The sequence below is a fragment of the Thalassophryne amazonica genome, chromosome 15, assembly GCF_902500255.1.
Source record: "Thalassophryne amazonica chromosome 15, fThaAma1.1, whole genome shotgun sequence".
Classification (NCBI taxonomy): Eukaryota; Metazoa; Chordata; class Actinopteri; order Batrachoidiformes; family Batrachoididae; genus Thalassophryne; species Thalassophryne amazonica.
In genome coordinates this window covers 21,127,520-21,150,508 of record NC_047117.1, presented here as the reverse complement: position 1 = coordinate 21,150,508, position 22,989 = coordinate 21,127,520, and the positions used below count along the sequence as shown (strand labels likewise).

General features: G+C 44.9%; 1 protein-coding gene across 2 annotated transcripts in view; it reads left to right on the top strand.

Annotated features, from left to right (window-relative positions):
- The window catches only part of arhgap10 (Rho GTPase activating protein 10), a 168,063-nt gene that overhangs the window by 43,125 nt on the left and 101,949 nt on the right, over window positions 1–22,989 (top strand). For both annotated transcript variants that reach the window (XM_034187655.1, XM_034187656.1), the window contains exons 3-10: window positions 2,027–2,088; window positions 11,695–11,766; window positions 12,023–12,124; window positions 14,234–14,344; window positions 16,623–16,727; window positions 17,782–17,911; window positions 19,892–19,998; window positions 22,418–22,512. In XM_034187655.1, coding sequence (XP_034043546.1) covers window positions 2,027–2,088; window positions 11,695–11,766; window positions 12,023–12,124; window positions 14,234–14,344; window positions 16,623–16,727; window positions 17,782–17,911; window positions 19,892–19,998; window positions 22,418–22,512 — 784 coding nt within the window. The remainder of the gene's footprint in view (window positions 1–2,026; window positions 2,089–11,694; window positions 11,767–12,022; window positions 12,125–14,233; window positions 14,345–16,622; window positions 16,728–17,781; window positions 17,912–19,891; window positions 19,999–22,417; window positions 22,513–22,989) is intronic.

Genomic DNA, 22,989 nt, shown 5'->3' with positions numbered 1-22,989 from the left:
CAGGTCAAAGAGCCTTTTCGTATCGTGCACCCACCCTGTGGAACAGTCTTCCTGCGACCGTGAGGCAGTCTGAGTCTGTGGACATTTTTAAGTCAAGACTCAAAACCTATTTTTATTCTTTCTTATGGATAGTTTTTATTTTTATTTGTTTTATTCTTTTACTTCTGTTTTTAGTTATGTATTTGAATTTTTTATTCATTTTTAATTATTTATTCAATTTTATGTTGACTTGTTTTATGTAAGGCGCCTTGAGACGGCTTTTGCTGTGATTTGGCGCATTATAAGCTAATTAAATTAAATTAAAATTCTTAAAATTCTTTTTATTTCCATACATGCAAATGCATTGGGAGCACTGCACATTCTATTCCAAATCAAAACATGAAGGAAAAATGCTTCAAGATTTGGTTTTCCTGTGAATCGCTGAACTAATATTTAGTCGTATAACCCCTGTTTCTGAGACCTATTTCACATCTGTGTTACATGGAGCCGACCAACTTCTGGCACCTGTCAACAGGTATTCCAGCCCAGGACGATTGGACTACATTCCACAGTTCCTCCACATTTCTTTGTTTTGCTTCTGAAATGCCATTTTTGACGTCACCCTACAAGTTTTCTGTTGGATTAAGGTCCCGGGATTGGACTGGCCGCTCCATAACGTTAATCTTGCTGGTCTGGAACCAAGATGCTGCTCGCTTGCTGGTGTGTTTGGGGTTGTTGTCTTGTTGAAACACCAATTTCAAGGGCATTTCCTCGTCGGCATAAGACAACACGACCTCTTCAAATATTTTGATATATCCCAACTAATTCATGATTACTGGTATGTGATAAATAGACCTGACACTATAGTATGAGATACATCCCCATATTATGATGCTTGCTCCACCATGCTTCACTGTCTTCACAGTGTACTGTGGCTAGAAGTCAGTTTTTGGAGGTTGTCTGACAAACTGTCTCCAGCCCCTAGACCTAAAAAGAACAGCCCTGCTTTCATCAGTCCACAAAATGTTGTGCCATTTCTCTTTAGGCCAGTCAGTGTCTTCTTTGGCAAATTGTAACCTGTTCAGGATGTCGTTTTTCTAACAGTGGGACTTTGTGGGGGCTTCTTGTCCACAGCTTGGCTTCACATAGGCGTTTTCTAATTGTTACAATACTCACAGGTAACTATAGACCTTCTTTGATCACCCTGGAGAGGATTATTGGCAGAGTCTTTGCCATTCTGGCTATTCTTCAATCTTGTTGAATGGTGGTTTTCTGTTTTCTTCCACGTGTTTCTGGTTTTGTCTGCCATTTTAAACCTTTTGACATAATTTTGCTGAGTAACCTATAACTTTCTGCACTTCTTTATATGTTTTCCCCTCTCCGATCAACTTTTTAATCAAAGTACACTGTTCTTCTGAACAATATCTGGAACGACTCCTTTTCATCATGTTTGCAGAGAGAAACGCACAACAACCAGCATTTACAACATTTGTTGCCTTTGTGCATAAATAAGGGCCACCTGTTTGACACCTGGATTTTCACAGAAAGAAAAATGCAGACACCTTTTTTGAACAGACTGATATTCCCTTTTCTTCACTTTCTTTGAAGTAATAACAAAATTGATAAATGTTCCTCATGTTTTGATTTGTAATGGAGTGTGCAGTGTTCCCAATGCATTTGTGTGTGGGGGGGAAATAAAAGCTATGAAGGATTTTGAGCTTTACTCACTTTTTTAAAGATACTGCTATGATTGTGAACACAACTGTGTGCGTCAGCTGGGATAGGCTCCAGTCACCATTTGACCTTTAATTGGAGTAAGCAGGTTTAGAAAATGAATGAATTAATAAATCTAGTAATCTGTCTAATTAGAAATTTTCATTGTTGTCTTTGTATAAAAGGCCTTCTTTTTATTATATTTCATGTGTGAAAGAGACAAAAGTTTGATCTCCATGTTCAGGTCAACTGAGTTTTTCCATTTTTGTGTGTGCGTGTGTGTGCGCACGCATGAGACCCTGAATGATTCTATTTATTCCGTTTTCTTTTTCAGATGAGTCTTTACAAGAGTTCTCCTCATTCCTGAGGAACCTAGAAGACCAACGTGAGCTTATGGTGAGCAGAACCTGCTTCAAGCCAGGGGAAATACAGTGAGGCAAAAAAGTATTTGAACCACTGTTGATTATTCACGTTTTCCCACCTACAAAGAATGGAGAGGTCTGTAATTTTTATCGTAGGTACACTTCAACTGTGAGGGACAGAATCTTAAAAAAAAAAACTCAGAAAATCACATTGTATGATTTTTAAATAATTAATTTGCATTTTATTGCATGAAACAAGTATTTGATACAATAGAAAAACAGACCTTAATATTTGGTACTGAAACCTTTGTTTGCAGTTACAGAGGTCACACGTTTCCTGTAGTTCTTGACCAAGTTTGCACACTGCAGCAGGGATTTTGGTCCACTCCTCCATACATATCTTCTCCAGATCTTTCAGGTTTTGAGTTTCCAATCCCTCCAAAGATTTTCTGTTGAGTTCAGGTCTGGAGACTGGCCAGGCCACTCCAGAACCTTGAAATGCTTCTTTTGGACCCACTCCTTAGTTGCTCTGGCTGTGTGTTTGGGGTCATTGTCATGCTGGAAGACCCAGCCACAACCCATCTTCAATGCTTTTACTGAGGGAAGGAGGTTGTTTGCCAAAATCTCACTATACATCACCCCATACATCCTCCTTTCAATATGGTGCAGTTGTCCTGTCCCCTTTGCAGAAAAGTACCCCCAAAAATGATTTTTCCACCCCCATGCTTCATGGTTGGGATGGTGTTCTTGGGGTTGTTCTCATCCTCCAAACACAGCAAGTGGAGTTGATACCAAAAAGCTCTATATTTGTCTCATTTGACCACAGAGCTTGCTCCTGTACCTCCTCTGGATCATCCAGATGGTCACTGATGAACTTCAAACGGGCCTGGACATGTGCTGGCTTGAGCAGGGGGACCTTGCGAGCCCTGCAGGATTTTAAACCATGATGGTGTAGTGTGTTACTAATGTAATCTTTGCAACTGTGGTCCCAGTTCTCTCTAAAAACATAATTTGAGTTCCATTTTTGCCTAGAAAATTCTGACTGCCATCTTCAGATTACTTTACATGTTGCCTGAAAACATTGTCAATATATTTGTGTGGTTTTTGAGTTTTTGCAGGAAAGACTAAGTAACACAACAGTTATACAAATTTGGGCCTTGGAGAATTATGATATAGATCAGTTTATAATTAAGAAAAATTTATTTGAAAGAAACCACAAGTGGGGTGCCTGAATTCTGTTTGGCTCCAAATAAGTCAATGTTGGAAATAATATTAGAACCACTTGCCTGTACCTGTTACTTAAGCCCCTTTCACACCGGGCTTGCATACAGTTGCGCTAAAATGCATGCGCTGGAAATTTGCGCACATTTGGCGTAGTCCCTGTGCAGGCTGGTGTGTGATGGCACATGGTTGCATTCCTAGACTTGCTTATAGTAGTGTATGGTTGCTCTGTCAAACCATTTATTAAAAATGCTGGCATAAATGAATGCAGCCGTCACACCTTGACGACCCACGTATGCCGACAGCCGTTTCCACCAAGTGTTTCGTGTCGGTACTGCACAGTGTGGTGCGGGTCAGAAACAGAATAATTTAACGTTTTTTTTTGTCTTGGTGGATCTTTTTCATTGTGTACAGAATGCTGATGAGTCTGGCTGTGGTAAACACTGCAGTGAATGAAGTGCTGTGACTCTTGAAACTTTTAAAGCGCTAGTTGCTGTTGTGTGGGCCGCTGAAGAGGAGGTACTGCTGGCCCACCACCACCAGAGGGCGCCCTGCCTGGAGTGCGGGCTCCAGGCACCAGAGGGCGCTGCCGCCTTATGGGAGCAGCCTGGGTGACAGCTGTCACCCATCACTGGACACAGCTGTTCCACTCAGCACAGAGGTATATCAGGAGGACGGCGTCTCCACCTCAGTGCCGAGATATCGCCTTTAGACTGAGGTAACGTACTCTGCATTTATATTCTGATTAAAAGACTTGTTAAACCTTTTCAGGACTGCTGATTACTGAAAGCTAAATTGCTTGGATAAGTACTCACCTGCCTGCCATATTGTGACTAGAGGTGGAGGCGGCTTCTCCCCTCTCCGTTACTGGGTGCTGTCGCATCCACGCCTGTGTTGTTGCTCTCTCCCGCCAGCAGTACCGGATCCGACAAGCGGAGGCAGTGGCCACCTGGGACTTCGGGACTTGGCGGTTCCAGTATTTCCAGGGTTCGGTGGCAGAGGAGATCTGGGTGGTTTCGGTTCGACTGAGACGGACGTCTCCTACCTTCGAGCCTGCCCACACGACACCAGCGGATTCGACCCCAAATTGTGATTGTTGTATTCATTGTGCTCGTTTCACAATAGTAAACCTTGTTATTCACCTTCCTCCATTGTCCGTTCATTGCGCCCCCTGTTGTGGGTCCGTGTACCTACACTTTCACAACAGGATATCTCGGCCAGCGTCATGGACCCCGAGGGGCGTCAACCGGCTGTTGAACGGCCAATGGAAGACCAAGGCGCGTCGGCGGCTTTGGGAGGGGTAATCGGTGAGTTGCAGCGGATCCTCACCGCTTTCACCTCTCGGATCGATTTAATGACCGAGCAGCACGTTCTCCTAAACCGCAGGGTGGAGGCTCTCGCCGCACAAGTGGAGGCGCGCCCTCCGGGCGCCGCTGCGGCTCTCCCTCCCGAGGACCCTGCGCGTGAAAGTGACGTTCCACTGGTCGTTCAACGGTCCCTTCCTCCGTCCCCAGAAGCATACATAAGCCCTCCAGAACCGTACGGAGGCTGTGTGGAGACGTGCACGGATTTTCTGATGCAGTGTTCGCTCGTCTTCGCACAGCGTCCCGTGATGTACGCGACTGATGCTAGCAAAGTAGCTTATGTAATAAATCTGCTTCGCGGGGAGGCACGCGCTTGGGCTACAGCGCTCTGGGAGCAGAACTCACGGCTCCTTCATACATACGTTGGGTTTGTACGGGAGCTCAGAACGGTGTTCGACCATCCCAACAGAGGAGAGTCCGCTTCAACCGCGCTACTGTCAATGAGACAGGGGCGTCGGAGCGCAGCTGCCTATGCAGTCGCCTTCCGCATCGCGGCGGCGAGATCCGGCTGGAATAGCACTGCCCTCCGCGCCGCCTTTGTAAACGTACTGTCATTGGTCCTAAAAGAGCACCTGGTGGCGAAGGACGAACCGCGGGACTTAGACGGGCTCATTGATCTGGTCATACGACTTGACAACCGGTTAGAACGACGCCGTCGGGAACGAGGCGAAGGGCGTGGCCAGGCACGCGTCGTCCCTCTCCCTTCCGGTTCGATCGAGCTCCGCCTTCCCCACGCTCCACAGCCCCTGCGCTCCGTGGGGTCACAGCTCCCCCTACTGACGAAGCTAGGGACACGAGTAGGGCAACATTTAGGGCACCAGATGCACAGAGGAGATGGACCCACGGAGCGTGTCTTGTTTGTGGTTCAATAGAGCACCATGTGAGAGACTGCCCCGAGCGGTCAAACGCCAAACGCCCGCCCCTAGAGACTGGGCCAGGGGTGGGCCAAAACATTCACGTGGGACACACCCACATTGCTACACGACTCCCAGTCACGATCCTGTTTGAGGATTCAACCCTGAAGGCCCCAGCACTGGTGGACACGGGCTCTGAGGGGAATCTGCTTGACAGTAGATGGGCCAGGGAGATAGGGCTCCCTCTGGTGGCTCTTACCTCGCCTGTGCAGGTTCGGGCGCTAGATGGCTCCCTACTCCCACCAATCACGCATAAGACACCTCCAGTAACTCTGGTGGTGTCAGGTAACCACCGGGAGGTGATCGAGTTCTTTGTGACTCAGGCCACCTCCCGTGTGGTTTTGGGTTTTCCCTGGATGCTAAAGCACAATCCCCGGATCGATTGGCCGTCCGGGGTAGTGGTTCAGTGGAGCGAAACCTGCCATCGGGAGTGTCTAGGTTCCTCAGTTCCTCCCGGCTCCCAAGCTAAGGAGGAGGTCCGAATCCCGCCCAATCTGAAGGCGGTGCCGGCGGAGTACCATGACCTCGCTAACGTGTTCAGCAAGGATCTGGCTCTCACGCTTCCTCCCCACCGCCCGTATGATTGTGCCATTGATTTGGTTCCAGGCAGTGAGTTCCCGTCCAGTAGGCTGTACAACCTCTCACGGCCGGAGCGTGAATCAATGGAGACCTACATCCGGGACTCATTAGCTGCCGGGTTGATCCGGAATTCCACCTCTCCGATGGGTGCAGGTTTCTTTTTTGTGGGTAAAAAAGATGGCGGGCTTCGTCCATGCATTTATTACAGGGGGTTGAACGAAATCACGGTTCGCAACCGATACCCGTTGCCCTTGTTGGATTCAGTGTTCACCCCCTTGCATGGAGCCAAAATCTTCACCAAGCTGGATCTTAGGAATGCGTATCATTTGGTTCGGATCCGGAAGGGAGACGAATGGAAGACGGCATTTAACACCCCCTTAGGTCATTTTGAGTACCTGGTCATGCCGTTCGGTCTCACTAATGCTCCCGCGACTTTCCAAGCGTTGGTAAACGATGTCTTGCGGGACTTCCTGCACCGGTTCGTCTTCGTGTATCTAGACGATATACTCATCTTTTCCCCGGATCCTGAGACTCATGTCCGGCATGTCCGTCAGGTCCTGCAGCGGTTGTTGGAGAACCGCCTGTTTGTGAAGGGCGAGAAGTGTGAATTCCACCGCACTTCTTTGTCCTTCCTGGGGTTTATCATCTCCTCTAACTCCGTCGCCCCTGATCCGGCCAAGGTTGCGGCGGTGAGAGATTGGCCCCAACCCACAAGCCGTAGGAAGCTGCAACAGTTCCTCGACTTTGCTAATTTCTACAGGAGGTTCATTAAGGGCTACAGTCAGGTAGTTAGCCCCCTTACAGCCCTGACCTCACCAAAAGTCCCCTTCACCTGGTCGGATCGGTGCGAAGCCGCATTCAAGGAGTTGAAACGGCGCTTTTCGTCTGCACCAGTTCTGGTGCAGCCCGATCCTAGCCGCCAGTTAGTGGTTGAAGTGGATGCCTCGGACTCAGGGATAGGAGCGGTGCTCTCCCAGAGCGGGAAGACCGATAAGGTCCTTCACCCGTGTGCCTATTTTTCCCGCAGGTTGACCCCCGCTGAACGGAACTATGACGTCGGCAATCGGGAACTCCTTGCTGTGAAAGAGGCCCTCGAAGAGTGGAGACATCTGTTGGAGGGAACAGCCGTGCCATTCACGGTTTTCACTGACCATCGGAACCTGGAGTACATCAGGACCGCCAAGCGGCTGAACCCCAGGCAAGCCCGCTGGTCACTGTTCTTTGGCCGTTTTGACTTCCGGATTACCTACCGTCCCGGGACCAAGAATCAAAGATCGGATGCATTGTCCCGGGTGCATGAAGACGAAGTCAAAACGGAACCGTCGGATCCCCCGGATCCCATCATCCTGGAGTCCGCTATCGTGGCCGCCCTCACCTGGGACGTGGAGAAGACCGTCCGGGAGGCCCTGACCCGTGACCCGGACCCCGGAAACGGACCAAAGGACAGACTATACGTCCCACCAGAGGCTAGGGCTGCAGTCCTGGACTTCTGTCACGGTTCTAAACTCTCCTGTCACCCTGGGGTGCGAAGGACCGTGACAGTCGTCCGGCAACGCTTCTGGTGGGCATCCCTGGAGGCCGACGTCCGGGACTACGTCCAGGCCTGTACCACCTGCGCCAGGGGCAAGGCCGACCACAGAAAGACCTCAGGGCAGCTACAGCCACTGCCCGTGCCTCATCGCCCCTAGTCCCACATCGGCCTGGACTTTGTCACGGGTCTCCCGCCGTCCCAGGGACACACCGTCGTCTTCACGATAGTGGACCGTTTCTCCAAGGCGGCCCACTTCGTGGCCCTCCCGAAGCTCCCAACGGCCCAGGAGACAGCAGACCTCCTGGTCCACCACGTCGTCCGTCTGCATGGCATACCATCAGACATCGTCTCCGATCGCGGTCCCCAGTTCACCTCGCACGTCTGGAGGATCTTTTGCCGGGAACTGGGGGCCACGGTCAGCCTCTCGTCTGGGTACCACCCCCAGACCAACGGGCAGGCAGAGCGGGCGAATCAGGAACTGGAGCAGACACTTCGCTGTGTGACAGCCGCGCACCCGACGGCCTGGAGTACCCACCTGGCCTGGATCGAGTACGCCCACAACAGCCAAGTGTCATCAGCCACCGGCCTCTCCCCGTTTGAGGTGTGCTTGGGGTATCAGCCCCCCTTGTTTCCGGTGGTTGAGGGAGAGGTCGGTGTGCCCTCGGTCCAGGCCCACCTACGGAAGTGCCGTCGGGTATGGCGTGCCGCCCGCTCTGCCTTGTTGAAGGCCCGGACGAGGGCGAAGAAACATGCAGACCGGCGGCGGGCCCCGGCCCCCAAGTATCGTCCTGGGCAGGAGGTCTGGTTGTCCACCAAGGACATTCCTCTGCAGGTAGACTCACCGAAACTTCAAGAACGGTACATCGGACCTTACAAGATCCTCAAGGTCATCAACCCCGCCGCAGTGAGGCTCCAGCTTCCGGCCTCACTGCGGATCCATCCAGTTTTTCATGTTTCCTGGATCAAGCCCCTTCACACCTCACCCCTCTGCACCCCGGGTCCGGCGCCGCCTCCTGCCCGGATCATCGACGGGGAACCGGCTTGGACTGTACGCCGGCTCCTTGATGTCCGTCGGATGGGCCGGGGTTTTCAATATCTGGTGGACTGGGAGGGGTACGGTCCCGAGGAGCGCTCCTGGGTGAAGAAGGGCTTCATCCTGGACCCGGCCCTCCTGGCCGACTTCTACCGTCGCCATCCGGACGAGCCCGGCCGTGCGCCAGGAGGCGCCCGTTGAGGGGGGGGTCCTGTTGTGTGGGCCGCTGAAGAGGAGGTACTGCTGGCCCACCACCACCAGAGGGCGCCCTGCCTGGAGTGCGGGCTCCAGGCACCAGAGGGCGCTGCCGCCTTATGGGAGCAGCCTGGGTGACAGCTGTCACCCATCACTGGACACAGCTGTTCCACTCAGCACCGAGGTATATCAGGAGGACGGCGTCTCCACCTCAGTGCCGAGATATCGCCTTTAGACTGAGGAAACGTACTCTGCATTTATATTCTGATTAAAAGACTTGTTAAACCTTTGCAGGACTGCTGATTACTGAAAGCTAAATTGCTTGGATAAGTACTCACCTGCCTGCCATATTGTGACTAGAGGTGGAGGCGGCTTCTCCCCTCTCCGTTACTGGGTGCTGTCGCATCCACGCCTGTGTTGTTGCTCTCTCCCGCCAGCAGTACCGGATCCGACGAGCGGAGGCAGTGGCCACCTGGGACTTCGGGACTTGGCGCTTCCAGTATTTCCAGGGTTCGGTGGCAGAGGAGATCTGGGTGGTTTCGGTTCGACTGAGACGGACGTCTCCTACCTTCGAGCCTGCCCACACGACACCAGCGGATTCGACCCCAAATTGTGATTGTTGTATTCATTGTGCTCGTTTCACAATAGTAAACCTTGTTATTCACCTTCCTCCATTGTCCGTTCATTGCGCCCCCTGTTGTGGGTCCGTGTACCTACACTTTCACAACAGTTGCTTCCTGATCAGGTCCACTGATCTGATCAGGTCTGTGTTGACCTGAATATTGAAGCACTGTGATGATTTAAACTTGAAAAGTGCCAGTCGACCACAATCGGATCACACTGACAGCAACAGCGCTTTAATCACAGCACTTAGTCAGGTTTGATCAGACCTGATTGTGGCCGATTGGCGCTTTAAAAGTTTAAATCATCACTGTGCTTCTGTCTGTCCAGATATGATCAGAGCATGACACCAGCATCCTCTGATAAAACACACCTGGACCAGAAAAACCACAGAGGGACTTGTTTAAAACTGCTTCGTTTCAAGCCACGGCAAGAATTAAAAGTATTTTCAGACGTCATTTTCCAAAATTAGGAGCTTTATGTGGATATGTGTCCGTCAGACTGTGATGATGGATTAGACTGAAGCGAACAGGTAATATTCACTCCGTGTGTGAATGAAACAGTCTGTCTGCATGAAGTATATCGCAAAGTTCAAAGTCCGTTTTTGTGCCCCCCCACCCAAAAAAAATTTAAAATATTGAAATATTGGCATTTAAATGTTCTGAGCACACACATCCACCAGTTAGATTATCTGTTCTGAGCACACAGAGGCACTGCAGACTGTGTGGATCATGCAGCCACACATGCTACACCTGTTCTCCAGCTGATTCACTCTGGATGCACACACTCAGTTTTTGGATGTGTACAGTCACGTCGTGTTGCACAGACTTGCATGCAGTAGTGCTGTGTTGTGCAGATCTGGTTAAAAACTTTGTGCTTTCTGCGTCCAGCACTCTACACAGAAAAAATTAAACTAGTTTAATTTTTTGCATCCTTCTCGCATAGACCTCAGCATACCGCTGCGTATGGAGCAAAAACTGGGTGTAGGGCTTGCTAAACTGGGCGTAGAGCTGCTTAACAGTGTAGATGGTGCGCCACAACATGCGATTCTACATTGGCCCCGGTGTGAAAGGGGCTTTAGTAAGCGGAAATTATATTGTTTCTTCCAGCATACAGTATAGCCACAACAGTTAGTGTGCAAAACAAACCGGCCCACATGTGACTGGATATGTGTTTACAGTTCCTACCTCTTTTACCCACCTGTCTAAGGGTCACTGTTCCATTACCTGCATGGGAGTGTCAACAGAAGAGATGACTAAATCTACATTATTACACCCGAGTCTTAAACACAAGGAGAAATTAACGTATTCTACTACCAGCAACAAGGTCAGCAGCAATACCCCCCTTGTGACACCCCATCATTAAAAATATTTGCATCATCTTGCAGTCACTTATTTATAAACCAGAATAATTACACATCCAGTATCAATGGGAATTGCAGTGGAAGTGTGCATGAGTTTTAACGTGTGTCATGTTAAGTGTTGAAATATTTGACGCTCTACTGTGTAGATTGTGTACCATTTTTTTGTGGTTGCTGTAAAGATCATGCACTGCTTCTGTTTTTTTTTTATTTCTTTGAAAGCTTTGATGGCTGATAGTTTATTTAAAAGTCACAGCAATGGCATTTTTAAACACCGCCTCTTTTGGAGAGGAACCTGGATTTAGTTTTTGTTTCTCTAAACAGCCCCTTGCAGGATAATTCCTTTAATATCTATCTCGTATTTGAAGTTAAGGAGTTGGCCCGTTATCATTAGCTGACTGAAATGAGTGCTGTGGCACCAGACAGAAACCATAATGGAAAGGTTGCTGCTCAGCACAGCACTGCTCAGCATAATGGAATGATATTACACTGCAGAGTAAGGAAAAGTAGCATGAATATGCAGGTATAGACATGTTGTGAAGCCAGTGTAGCAGAATCACCATGGGGGAAAACCCAAAAATAAAATAAAAAAGCACACTGACTTTCATTGTAGCATAAAAGAACAAGAATACTGTGATTCATTTCAGGTTTATATTTAGTATATAAAGTGCGGGTAGCAGTCAAATGATATCCTTAAAACTGTGCGGCTGCCAGACTTCACCAGAATAAACAATAAAGGCCTAAATAAGTTTTGTTTGGAAATGTTGTGTGTTTGTCAGTAAGGTTGGCAATAATAAAGACGCTGTGATGGTTTCTGCCTAGATGAGAAACATCACTGAAACCTTAATGAAACCTTTGGAAAAGTTCAGGAAAGATCATCTGGGAGCTGTTCGGGTATTGTATTTCATTCCTTTTCCTATCATTGTACATGGATGCAGACACATCCAAATTGTAAATATTAATTGTTTCGTAGTCCTTGCTGGTTTTATATGCACTTTTCATGTGTTTTAGTTTTACTAAAAGTCGCTAAATCTGCCTTTGTCCGACAATATGAAATGCACATTTATGCATATGGCTTTATTTCTTTACAAAATAATAATAATAATAATAATTTGTCTCTCTCCCACTCCATGTGTTCCACTTTTGTAAGGCGGAAAAAAAGAAGTATGAGAAAGAAACAGAGAAGTACTACAGCTCCCTGGAAAAGCTTTTGAATATGTCAGCAAAGAAGAAGGAGCCACAGCTACAAGAGGTATGGTTCTTTAATTGACCTGTGATAGATGAGTGAATTTAAGAACAGAAATTTACTTTAACTGCAAAATCAATGGGAAATGCTGCATTTTATTTGTACCCAGTCTTGGATTTTGAAATATGGAAAGCTGCAGGGCTTTTGAACTCACTTTCCATTGATGTGTCTGTTCACTGACCACCTTTTTTTCTTCTTCAAGTCAGAAAGGAAATGTGTGTCCCTTTAACTTTACTGCAGAGGTCAACCCTGGTTGCTAAACTCTTTGGTGCTATATTATCAGGAAACGTATCATGTGTTAGAGAACACAGTTTCCTCACTGTAAAGCCCTGGTCACACGGCACTAACGAAGGACGCCAAAACGAAACAAGAAATCTGGATTTGCGTTGACTTTCAGAGACATCATTTAAGTGTCTTCCAGCTTCGTTCCTGTAGCTGGCACTTTGTCAGAATTTTCAAACTGTTGAAAAATGTGAACGAATCCTGACGACAACCTCAGTTTGTCTGTATTCCGTTTTGCTTTCTGTCTTGGCGGTTCCTCATTGTTTGCGTAGTTCCCGTACCATCAGCATTCCGTTTGATTGTTGTCCAACCTCCCAAGTCTGACGTCTTGCGTGAACATTGACGATATCTGAGTGGATCATTAGCTAAAGATCCGATGAGCTGAACATGACTCGTCCATGTGTGGGATGAAAAGCAATGTTTTCATACAGAAACGATAGCAGCAAGAATGTTTGATCAACCACTTTAACTATTTACGCAGGTTCCAGCCGTCTCTGGCTCCAATGTGCTTGTGCACGCACACGTTGTTGTAGGGAAGACAGACCTGTTGCCAAGACAGCTAGCTCTTGCAGCTGCAAAGTGTCAAGCTCGCCGTTTGCTTCATTTTTCTTTTGTTAGTTTCGGTCTTTTGTGCGCTCTGCACTCGCAGGCTTTTCTGTGATGGGAGAAATGCCAGCTCATCCATCCACTTTTTCTCCACAATTTGTGGCTGTGACTTTTTTCCTTCATTCAGCTAACGCCTTGTGCTGTGTGACCGGGCCATAAGCAGTGTTTCTGTCTTGGGACTTTTGGTATTCCATGTATCCAGGCTTATTCACATTATATATATACATGAACACAAGAGGGCACTTGAGGCCGTTAACATTATTGTTGCAGGTTGTTTCCTTGGCTTGGGTTACTAAAGGGATTGCTGTCACTATGTGTACATTATAAATAGGCTGAAATGTGGTTGTATTTTTTTTATTGCAATGTGTGTCATTGAGTTGATCATCTTAAAAGGATTAAAAGATAAATAGTTTTTACTCATCAAATGTGGTCCGTGAAATCAGAAGTGTTATGCCCTCACTACAACTTAGGGGTGTAACGATACACAAAAATCACGGTTCGATACATACCTCGGTTTTGAGGTACGGTTCGGTTCATTTTTGGTACAGTATGGGAACAAAATGCAAAACCTAAATTTGCTTGTTGTTTAAACCAACAATTTATTGTAACATTATACAAACAGGAAAATAAAATAATTTCAAAGTGCTGCCTGATAAGTTAAATACAGTGTTTTCAAATAAACAACAAATATGTAAATTGATGCTGTCAGTTGATTTCCTGAAAGCTGCGCTCCTCATGCTGTGGGAGTTCACACACACACACACACAGTGTAAATATAAGGTCTTACCTGTGCGTTTTAGTAAAGAAAAGTCGCTCTGCGGCACTTTGCCCCGTCAGATCAGTTAGCGGAGCGGAACCCCCCCCCCCCCCCCCCCCCACACACACACACACGAATGAACTTTTACACTGATACTGACAATCTGAACTAATTAAAAATATTATTTTCATTGGACTAACCAAAGAGAAAAGGGAGAAACCTACCTTGTCAATTTTTTATTATTATTTTTGAAATGGAATGAATCACTTTATCCTTTTCAGTTGAGGAGCCCCAGCTGAATTGGCCCAGGCTGGGGCATTCAGCCTTTTTTTTTTTTTTTTTTTTAGATAAAAGTAATGGTGCTCCAGAGAAAACAGTTGGAAACCATTATTAATATAATGGCTAACGAATATTTTCTTTGTAAATATGTAATGTTCAAATGGCGTGTGCATGTGTGTGTCCATCTTCAGGCAGACATCCAGGTAGAGACCATGAGGATGCATTTTCAGGAGGAGTCACTGGACTATGTGTGCAGGCTGCAGGAGATCCAGGAAAGAAAGAAGTTTGAGTGTGTGGAACCGGTGAGTGTGACCTTAACCACCCAGAGTGGAATGCTGGCACTGAAGTGGTTTTTGTCCTTTACATTATTAAAAGCACAGATCAGTATAGGTCACATCACAAAATGCTGGGTTTCAGTTTCACTGGAAGGTTAGTAATTAATCACATGAAATTCTTCCATAATATAGAGGAAATGATGCGTGATGTCACGCCTGCTGAATACGTGACTGCACTTTGGCAAATATCCATCTGCTCCCTTAGATTATATTTATTTTGGCAATTTAAGTACATGTACACAAAATACAGTGCGTCCGGAAAATATTCACATCATTTTACTTTTTCCATATTTTATGTTATAGCCTTATTCCAAAATAGATGAAATTTTTTTTCCCTCAATATTCTACACACAATACTCCATAATGACAATGTGAAAAAAGGTTGTTGTGTTTTTTTGTTTTTTTTTTGTTGTTGAGATTTTTGCTAATGTATTAAAAATAAAAATAAAAAAAAACTAAGAAATCACACGTACATAAGTATTCACAGTCTTTGCTATGAAGCTCAAAAGGGAGCTCTGGTACATCCTGTTTCCACTGATCATCCTTGAGATGTTTCTACAGCTTAATCAGAGTCCACCTGCAGTAAATTCAGTTGATTGAACATGATTTGCAAAGACACACGCCTGTCTACATATAAGGTCCCACAGTTGACAGTGCATGTCAGAGCACAAACCAAGAATGAAGTCAAAGGAATTGTCTGTAGACCTCCAAGACAGGATGATCTCGAGGCACAAATTTCGGGAAGGCTGCAGAAACATTTCTGCTGCTTTGAAGATCCCAAATGAGCACAGTGGCCTCCATCTTCCTTAAATGGAAGAAGTTCAGATCCACTAGGACTATTCAAGAACTGGCCGCCCGCCTAAACTGAGCAGTTGTGGTAGAAGGGCCTTTGTGAGGGAGGTGACCAAGAACCTGATGGTCACTCTGTCAGAGCTCCAGCATTCCTCTGTGGAGAGAGGAGAACCTTCCAGAAGGATAACCATCTCTGCAGCAATCCACCAATCAGGCCAGTATGGTAGAGTGGCCAGACGGAAGCCACTCCTTAGTAAAAGGCACATGGCAACCCACCTGGAATTTGTCAAAAGACAGATGGACTCTCAGACCATGAGAAACAAAACTCTTTGGTCTGATGAGACAGTGATTGAACTCCTTGGCATGAATGCCAGAAATCGCATTTGGAGGATGGAGGCACCATCCCAACAGTGAAGCATGGTGGTGGCAGCATCATGCTGTGGGGATGTTTTTCAGCAGCAGGAACTGGGAGACTAGTCAGGATTGAGGGAAAGATAAATGCAGCAATGCACAGACACATCCTGGATGAAAACCTGCTCCAGAGCGCTCTTGACCTTAAATTGGGGTGGCGGTTCATCTTTCAGCAGGACAATGACCCAAAGCAAACAGCCAAGATATCAAAGGAGTGGCTTCAGGACAACTCTGTGAATGTTCTTGTGTAACCCAGCTAGAGCCCAGACCTGAATTCGATTGAACATCTCTGGAGAGATCTGAAAATGGCTGTGCACCGGCGCTCCCCATCCATCTGATGGAGCTTGAGAGATGCTGCAAAGAGGAATGGGCAAAACTGTCCAAAGATAGGTGCACCAAGCTTGTGGCATCATATTCAAGAAGACTTGAGACTATAATTGCTACTAAAGGTGTATCAACAAAGTATTGAGCAAAGTGTGTGAATACTTATGTACATGTGACTTCTTGGTTTTTTATTTTTAAAAAAGAATTTATATTTACTCCGTGTGTGAATTTATATTTACTCCGTGTGTAACAGTCTGAACTGTTTGCATGAGGACTACAGCTTTCAGTTGTTGAGGCAATCAATGAACAGCATCAATGGACGTATTTTTACTTGAGTATCTTACAAGAAATGTGTGTCAACAATTGCACAACTTAACTACAACTTATGGCCCGCGTATGCAGGACGTATGAGTTATACACATGCGTCGAAAATATTGTGCATGCCCAAAATTTTTTGATGTACTTGCCATATTATGACGTATATCAGCGTGCTCTTAACTTGGACAAAACCTACCCATAACTTATTAGACGTATGCCAACGTTTTTAATACGGTCAGCATCTGCTGGCTAAATCATCAAGGTGTGACAGAGGTATAAAATGTACTAAAACAGTGTCACTGAGACTTTCACTTTAGATAGCAAACCGTTCAGTGCATTCATTTGTGGTTAGATATTTGCAATATTTATGTAACTCTTTCTATGTTGTGGACCTTTTTAGATGCTGGCTTTTTTTCAGACGGTCTTCACTTTTTATCATCAAGGCTTTGAGCTGGCGAAGGACTTTGACCATTATAAAAAAGCACTGCAAATCAATATTCAAAATGTAAGAAATGAACACTATTAGAACACTTCCATTTGTAATTGTGAGATGTAAAGCTGATGGATTATTCTCAGGATTAAAGCAAGAGAGTGTGTGTGTGTGTGTGTGTGTGTGTGTGTGTGTGTGTGTGTGTGTGTGTGTGTGTGTGTGTGTGTGTGTGTGTGTGTGTGTGTGTGTGTGTGTGTGTATACACACTACCAGTCAAATTTTGGACACACTTTCCCTTTTAAATTGAATGGGAAAGTGTGTCACAGCATTTGACTGGTAGTGTACATCTGTTCCTGCAGTTCTGGCCTGCAGCACATCCTTAAAGAAAAGTGGAGGGGCAGTTTAGGGCTTGAAATGAGGTAAAAATAAATGTTATTTCAAACAGGTCTTCAACAGCTGACTGTAATCATGATTTTGTACAAAAACTGTCCACAGAAGGCTGACTCATTCAGGACCAAAGGTTGAAAAGCCTCAAAGATTGGAAATAATTAGCATATTTCTGCCTCTACAGTACATAATTTCATTAAGTGATTTAAGGAATATGGAGGAATATAAATTGGTAAAGGGCAAGGGTTTCCTCACCCTATGGTCAGATTAGCTACATGCGACCCCGCAGGCAACAGAGGCAAAGTGACAAGCTGCCATACATTTTTAATCATGGAGGTTTTGCTTTAGCATCCACACTTTTTTGGAATGTGTTGCAGACTTGAAATACAGGACTGGATGTCTTACACAAATGAAATCAGTCAACCCAACTTTCGGCCCAACTTTCTCTGATTTGAGGTTGTAAATTTAGCAGTTCAGACCCTTGTTGTACTTTATCAAAATTTCATGCCTAACCTTTTATAAAATCACATTTTACTTGCATAGCTGCTAAAAATGGCATCACTGTGATCCAGTTTTTGATTCTTTTCCTGATTTAATTTCAGTGTTCCCTCACATGGGGTTAGTTCACCAATTTATGAGGAAAATACCTATATATTTAGACCACCTTTTACTTACTACTACTACTTACTACTGTCACGTTTAAGTGTGTGACTTGGGAGCTGCTTCTTTCTTTCCCTATCAGACAAGGAGTCGATTTGAGGGCACACGTTCAGAGGTGCATGAGCTGATGAAGAGGATCAGGGAGACCCCCCAAGAATACAGACAGACCAGCCCCATCAGCTGTGAAGGCTACCTCTATGTACAAGAGAAACGTAAGATCCTGTATCAAATACCTCCACTTCATCACTGTTGCTTTTGTTGTTCTTCTATAAAGCACAAACTCTCCATTGCTCAATGCAGTGTACTCAGAGTGATCTTTGTTGCTGTTGTAGTCATCACTGTCGTCTTCACTGAAACTGGAGACTGTTTTTATTTGGTCTGTCAATCCATGAATTGGAATATGTGTGGATAATGGTGTATCAGTAATTTAAGGATGGTTTTTGAAGCATGCAGGGGGAGGACAGAATTGTCTCCTATACAAACAGAAGCAAAAATTGACTTTCCTTCCGTTAAAGATGCTCTAAATGCCCAGTTCTCGACCTGGTGTTTGATATCAGGGTCTTTTATTGAAAAGACTGTTTTCATTGTATGAACCACAGAGAAAAGGAGGAACCCTATTATCCTTTTTTGTTGTTGTTAAGTGGAATGAGTCACTTTATTCTTTGGGTTTTTTGGGGGGGTAGGATTCTGTGCATGCAAGCTTTGGGGTGTCAGTCTTTTTTTCTTTTTTTTTTAAGATAACTGTTTTCTTTGTAAAGATGCAGTGGCCTAATGACGAGCTGTGCATAGAATGAAGCCTGTGTGTTTGTGTGTGTTGTTATTTGAGTTTTTTGTTCCTTTTTTACATTTATAATCTGGCTGTGTGGGCACATTTAGTGCATGAGAATTCCACATTTGCACATTTCAATCATGTTCGCTTCACCCTGTGAAATCTGGACCCCTCTCCATATTTATGAACAAACATTATTCATTGCTTACTGCATAGCTGTTTTTTCCAAGATGGTGACAGTAGCAACTTTCCAGAAATTCCTCCAGCAATCACATTTTGTTTTTTACAGTGTATCTGACCCAGAACGTGGTCGGACTAGAATCCCGATATGTCTGACTTTTCCAACATATCCAGCAATTAGACCTGTCAAAAGGCTTCGCATGACATTCCATCTTCCCTTGAGAACATGCTCAATCTCCTTGGTAACACCACTGGTATTGTCATACCATGTCCAGAGGTGTACCTCTGAAACCAGCATCTCACAACTCCTATCCCTCAATATTTTGCAAAGTCAAGAAGCAATGACTCATTTTTGCCACAGTTACTAAATCTGTGCGGTCCAGTGCAGCCCTTGTAGTCATGCTGTCTGTGCCAATGATTGCACTGAAAACACCAATGACAAATAAACTGTCTCTGAGGAATCATCAGTCAGAGTCAAGTTATGAATAACAGGTCTCCCTCGTTGAGACATCGCTCACCACAGTCTGACACTGGAGTGAGACAGTGGACACAAAACCTGGTGAATGCTTCAGTCTGAGCCTCATACTACGATCATTGACTGGAAGGAACTGGTCTGGCAAAACAACTGCTGCTCCCTCTGTACACCAACTATTGTGGTGATCAGACCAAAAATAAGTGTATCCACCAACAGAGATCTAGCCAATTCCTGATCTTCGCACCTCAGACAGTATTGTGCATTTTTCCAAGCTCAACAGTGGTAGAAGATGGTCATCCTTACTGAGAGAAAGGATTTTCCAGGTGCCCACTGGCAAGAGCAACATGAGATTTGGAGCAGTGGGTGACTCATCAGCACCACATTGGCTGCCATCCTCCAAAGATAAGATCCTTTGTGCTCTCCTGTATTTTTTTTTCTTGTCCATAAATTAGGTTTCAAATGGCTTTCCCCATCCCTTCACAGTACTACTCTATGATGGAAAGCAGCTATAGAGTTACATCCATAGAGAGTGGGATGTATCGATCTGTGAGCTCCTAAGCTGCAGAAATAGGACCACACATTTTACTCTGGAGAACATGCACCCAGATCCCCTTTTGATAAATTGTTGTTGCCTTTCTGTTTTTGTCTTCCTCTTTGAGTGCTTTAGGAAAACACTGATTTGTGGAAGTTACTTTTGTCTTGCTTTGCTCTGTAATAAGAAATGTCATCGTCCATTCACTGTCAGATGTCTCTGCTTTGCTTTTCAAGGGCCACCTCCCTTTGGTTCAAGTTGGGTCAAACGGTACAGCACTTTTGTGAAAGAGCAGAAGATCCTGCACATGGTGACCTTTGACCACAGATCTGGTGGAAAGATTGTGAGTATTCAGAGAAGACAGTGTGAAGTGGGTTATAAATGTCACATGACCACCTCAAGGGACAATCACTGAACTAAATGTTAACGAGTGCTCCCTGCTACTGAACCACAAAACAGACTTTTGCAACTTATAAACAGTCTTGACTTGATTAAAAGAACTCTACAGCTATTCAGATTTGTGAAGATGTGGGTTAGAGTATATCACTGTCTTACAAAAGGATTATGACAAACACAAAACCTAGATTTATTTTTTAACTGTAATTATTGAAACTTGAATTTTGTGATCAAATTTTGGGTCAGAGTGTTGTAGCATAAAAGAATGGAGTGCCTCTTTACATAAATTTCCCATTTTCAGCATGGCAATGTCAGTGGTGGGCACAGATGACCTAAACGTTAGCTGCAATAACTGCTAATCCATTAACTGAGTTCACTGTGGTGATGATAAACCACTAAAACATTCAGCTACCGCTTAGAGCTCAAGTTTCTTTTACGAAGAAAACTTGTAATATTACGAGAAAAAACTTGCAATATTACGAGAATAAAGTCGTAATTTTACGAGAAAAACTCGTAATTTTACAAGAAATTCTTATAATATTACGAGAATAAAGTTGTATTTATACGAGAAGTGATAACCCTGCAGACTGCCATTTCCAGCCATCTCCTCCTACATGAAAGAGGCAATTTTGGGAGCTACTAATTGCCGGAACTACCGGCGCAGTCCGTGTGGTTCCTCCTGCGGAATAGACACATTTTCTTGCATATTCTTTTCAAAGTTCTGATACTAATGATAATGTGCTGTAGATGGGCCAAAAGATAAAGTATATCAGGAGGTGGTGGCGTAATGGTTTGCACGTTGGTCTGAGATGCCAGCGATCCAGGTTCTATTCTCGATTGCAGCCATGCTCCCAACTGGCACCTTCAACAGCAGTGCTGGGGAGGAGTGAGAGACTTGTGCACGTAGTCCCTTTTGGAAACAACATTCGGGCTTTCGTTGGCCACCCACGTTAAAAAAGAACCTCTCTCTCTCTTCCTTATTTGTAAAACCTATAATGAAGTACAACTTAAAGCAATCCACAGATCTCATTTTGAGATGCAGAGTTTTTCTCATAAAATTACGTCTTTATTGTCGTAATATTATGACTTCTTCTCATAATATTACAAGTTTCATTCTCGTAATATTACGAGTTTTTTTTTTCGTAAAAGTACAACTTTATTCTCGAAGTCTTAAAAAAAAAAAAAACCTCACTGTGGCCCTAAAACACTGTTGTAATAGTACAGAAAGTATTAAAGGATTAAAAAATAAAAATACACATGAAAGTAATTTTAATAATCTAATTCATGTATTTGCCACATTTCTCCATGTAATGTGGAATTGCATCAGGAACGGCCTCCTGTGTAAAACCTATGCCGATCCACCTCGGATTTGATCTCCTGCTCCTTTATCTGCATAAGGCCTGGTTCACACGGCAGGATAATTAGGCCGATATCGGACCCGATCTTCCCCTTCCGACAATCTTAAGGACACCCTGACAATCGTGATGACGCTAAAGATAATCTTATCAGATATTCCTGCCGTGTGTGGTGTGTTAAGAGAGCTCTGATCTGCTCGGAAGGACGTCAGGAGCGCTCCGATCGCAAATTGGGGATATTCAACATGTTGGATTGTTTTGGCCCGATATCGCAGCGTGTGTTGTGACCTCCGACCAAAATGAGCATGCAGCCTGCTGAATGTGACGTGCAGCCAATCAGAAAGCGAGGTGACTTACCAGAAAGTACGGTGGTCGCGCTGTCTCCACTCCTTTAAAGAACACCTTTTCTTTTTGTATCGTTTTTTTCCCTCTGTTTTAAATAGTTTACAAAGTACCTCCGTTTGTTTACTCTGAAGTCACATTTAATCTCGAGAGATTTTGCAAGATTTCCTGTCTGAACTGTAAATGTTCGTGCGTGAAATCTGTTCGTGTGTGGTGTTGTCCTTACCGTGTGGCTGAACACCACACACTGTACAACCAAACCTGTCAGATCCATGATTTTTTTTATCTTCACGTGTGTGGTCTCTCAGGTTTTGGAAACCTAAAGATAATTTTAAAATCCTGTCGTGTGAACCAGCCTTAAGGTTCCTTTGTGCAATGTGTCACTTTTGTTTATTGGCTTAGTATATAAGCGGCAAAAGAAATAAACGTGCATAATTTTAGGATTTATGTATGTTTTTGACCATTAAACTTTATTGAAAAAATGTTCACAAAACTAAATTTTGTGGAAGCTAATTGGCCATAAATGGTTTTCAGTTATCTGAAAGCTACTCCGTTCACGTGAAGGTTAGCTTCACTACTTTACTGTTGGCTGATTAGTTGAACTGTGCCCACCACAGTTATGGGTAATGTGTTCTAAATATTTATTTATTTTTCTGCTTCTTCTTTAAGGGGGAGACAGAGTCCGTCATGCTGAAATCCTGCATCCGCAAAACAACAGATGTGCTGGACAGAAGATTCTGCTTAGAACTTGATATAACAGACCGGTACGCCTTCATTTCAACACCCTTTACACAGGGCGGCGGCAGTTGTGAATCTGTCATGCAGCTTAACACACACCCGATCCGCGTAGGTGACGCGAAAACACCTTGCTGTGTAACTGCGTCACCGGCCCTTGTGCGTGTTGTTGTCTCACATGGAATTTGTTCACTACAGGTGACATCATATTTTCACTGAGAACTGCCTCTTTTTTTTGACATGTATGCTGGATTTTGAGCAGTTTGCCATCATACTTCCTCACTGTGCATGAACACTCTGAAAGAGAGAGAGAGAGAGCGAGAGAGACAAAACGAGTTAATATTATATGCTTAATTATGCACTCTTGTCAGTTTGGATTTATTTTCTGTGCATGCAAGTGCTTTTCTCTATCATTCACAGATTTTCAGCTAAATCTGCAGAAAAATGACATCGCTGTATAATTAACACCTTTCACTGGACTTTTTATGGGTGGAAAACAACTGAGC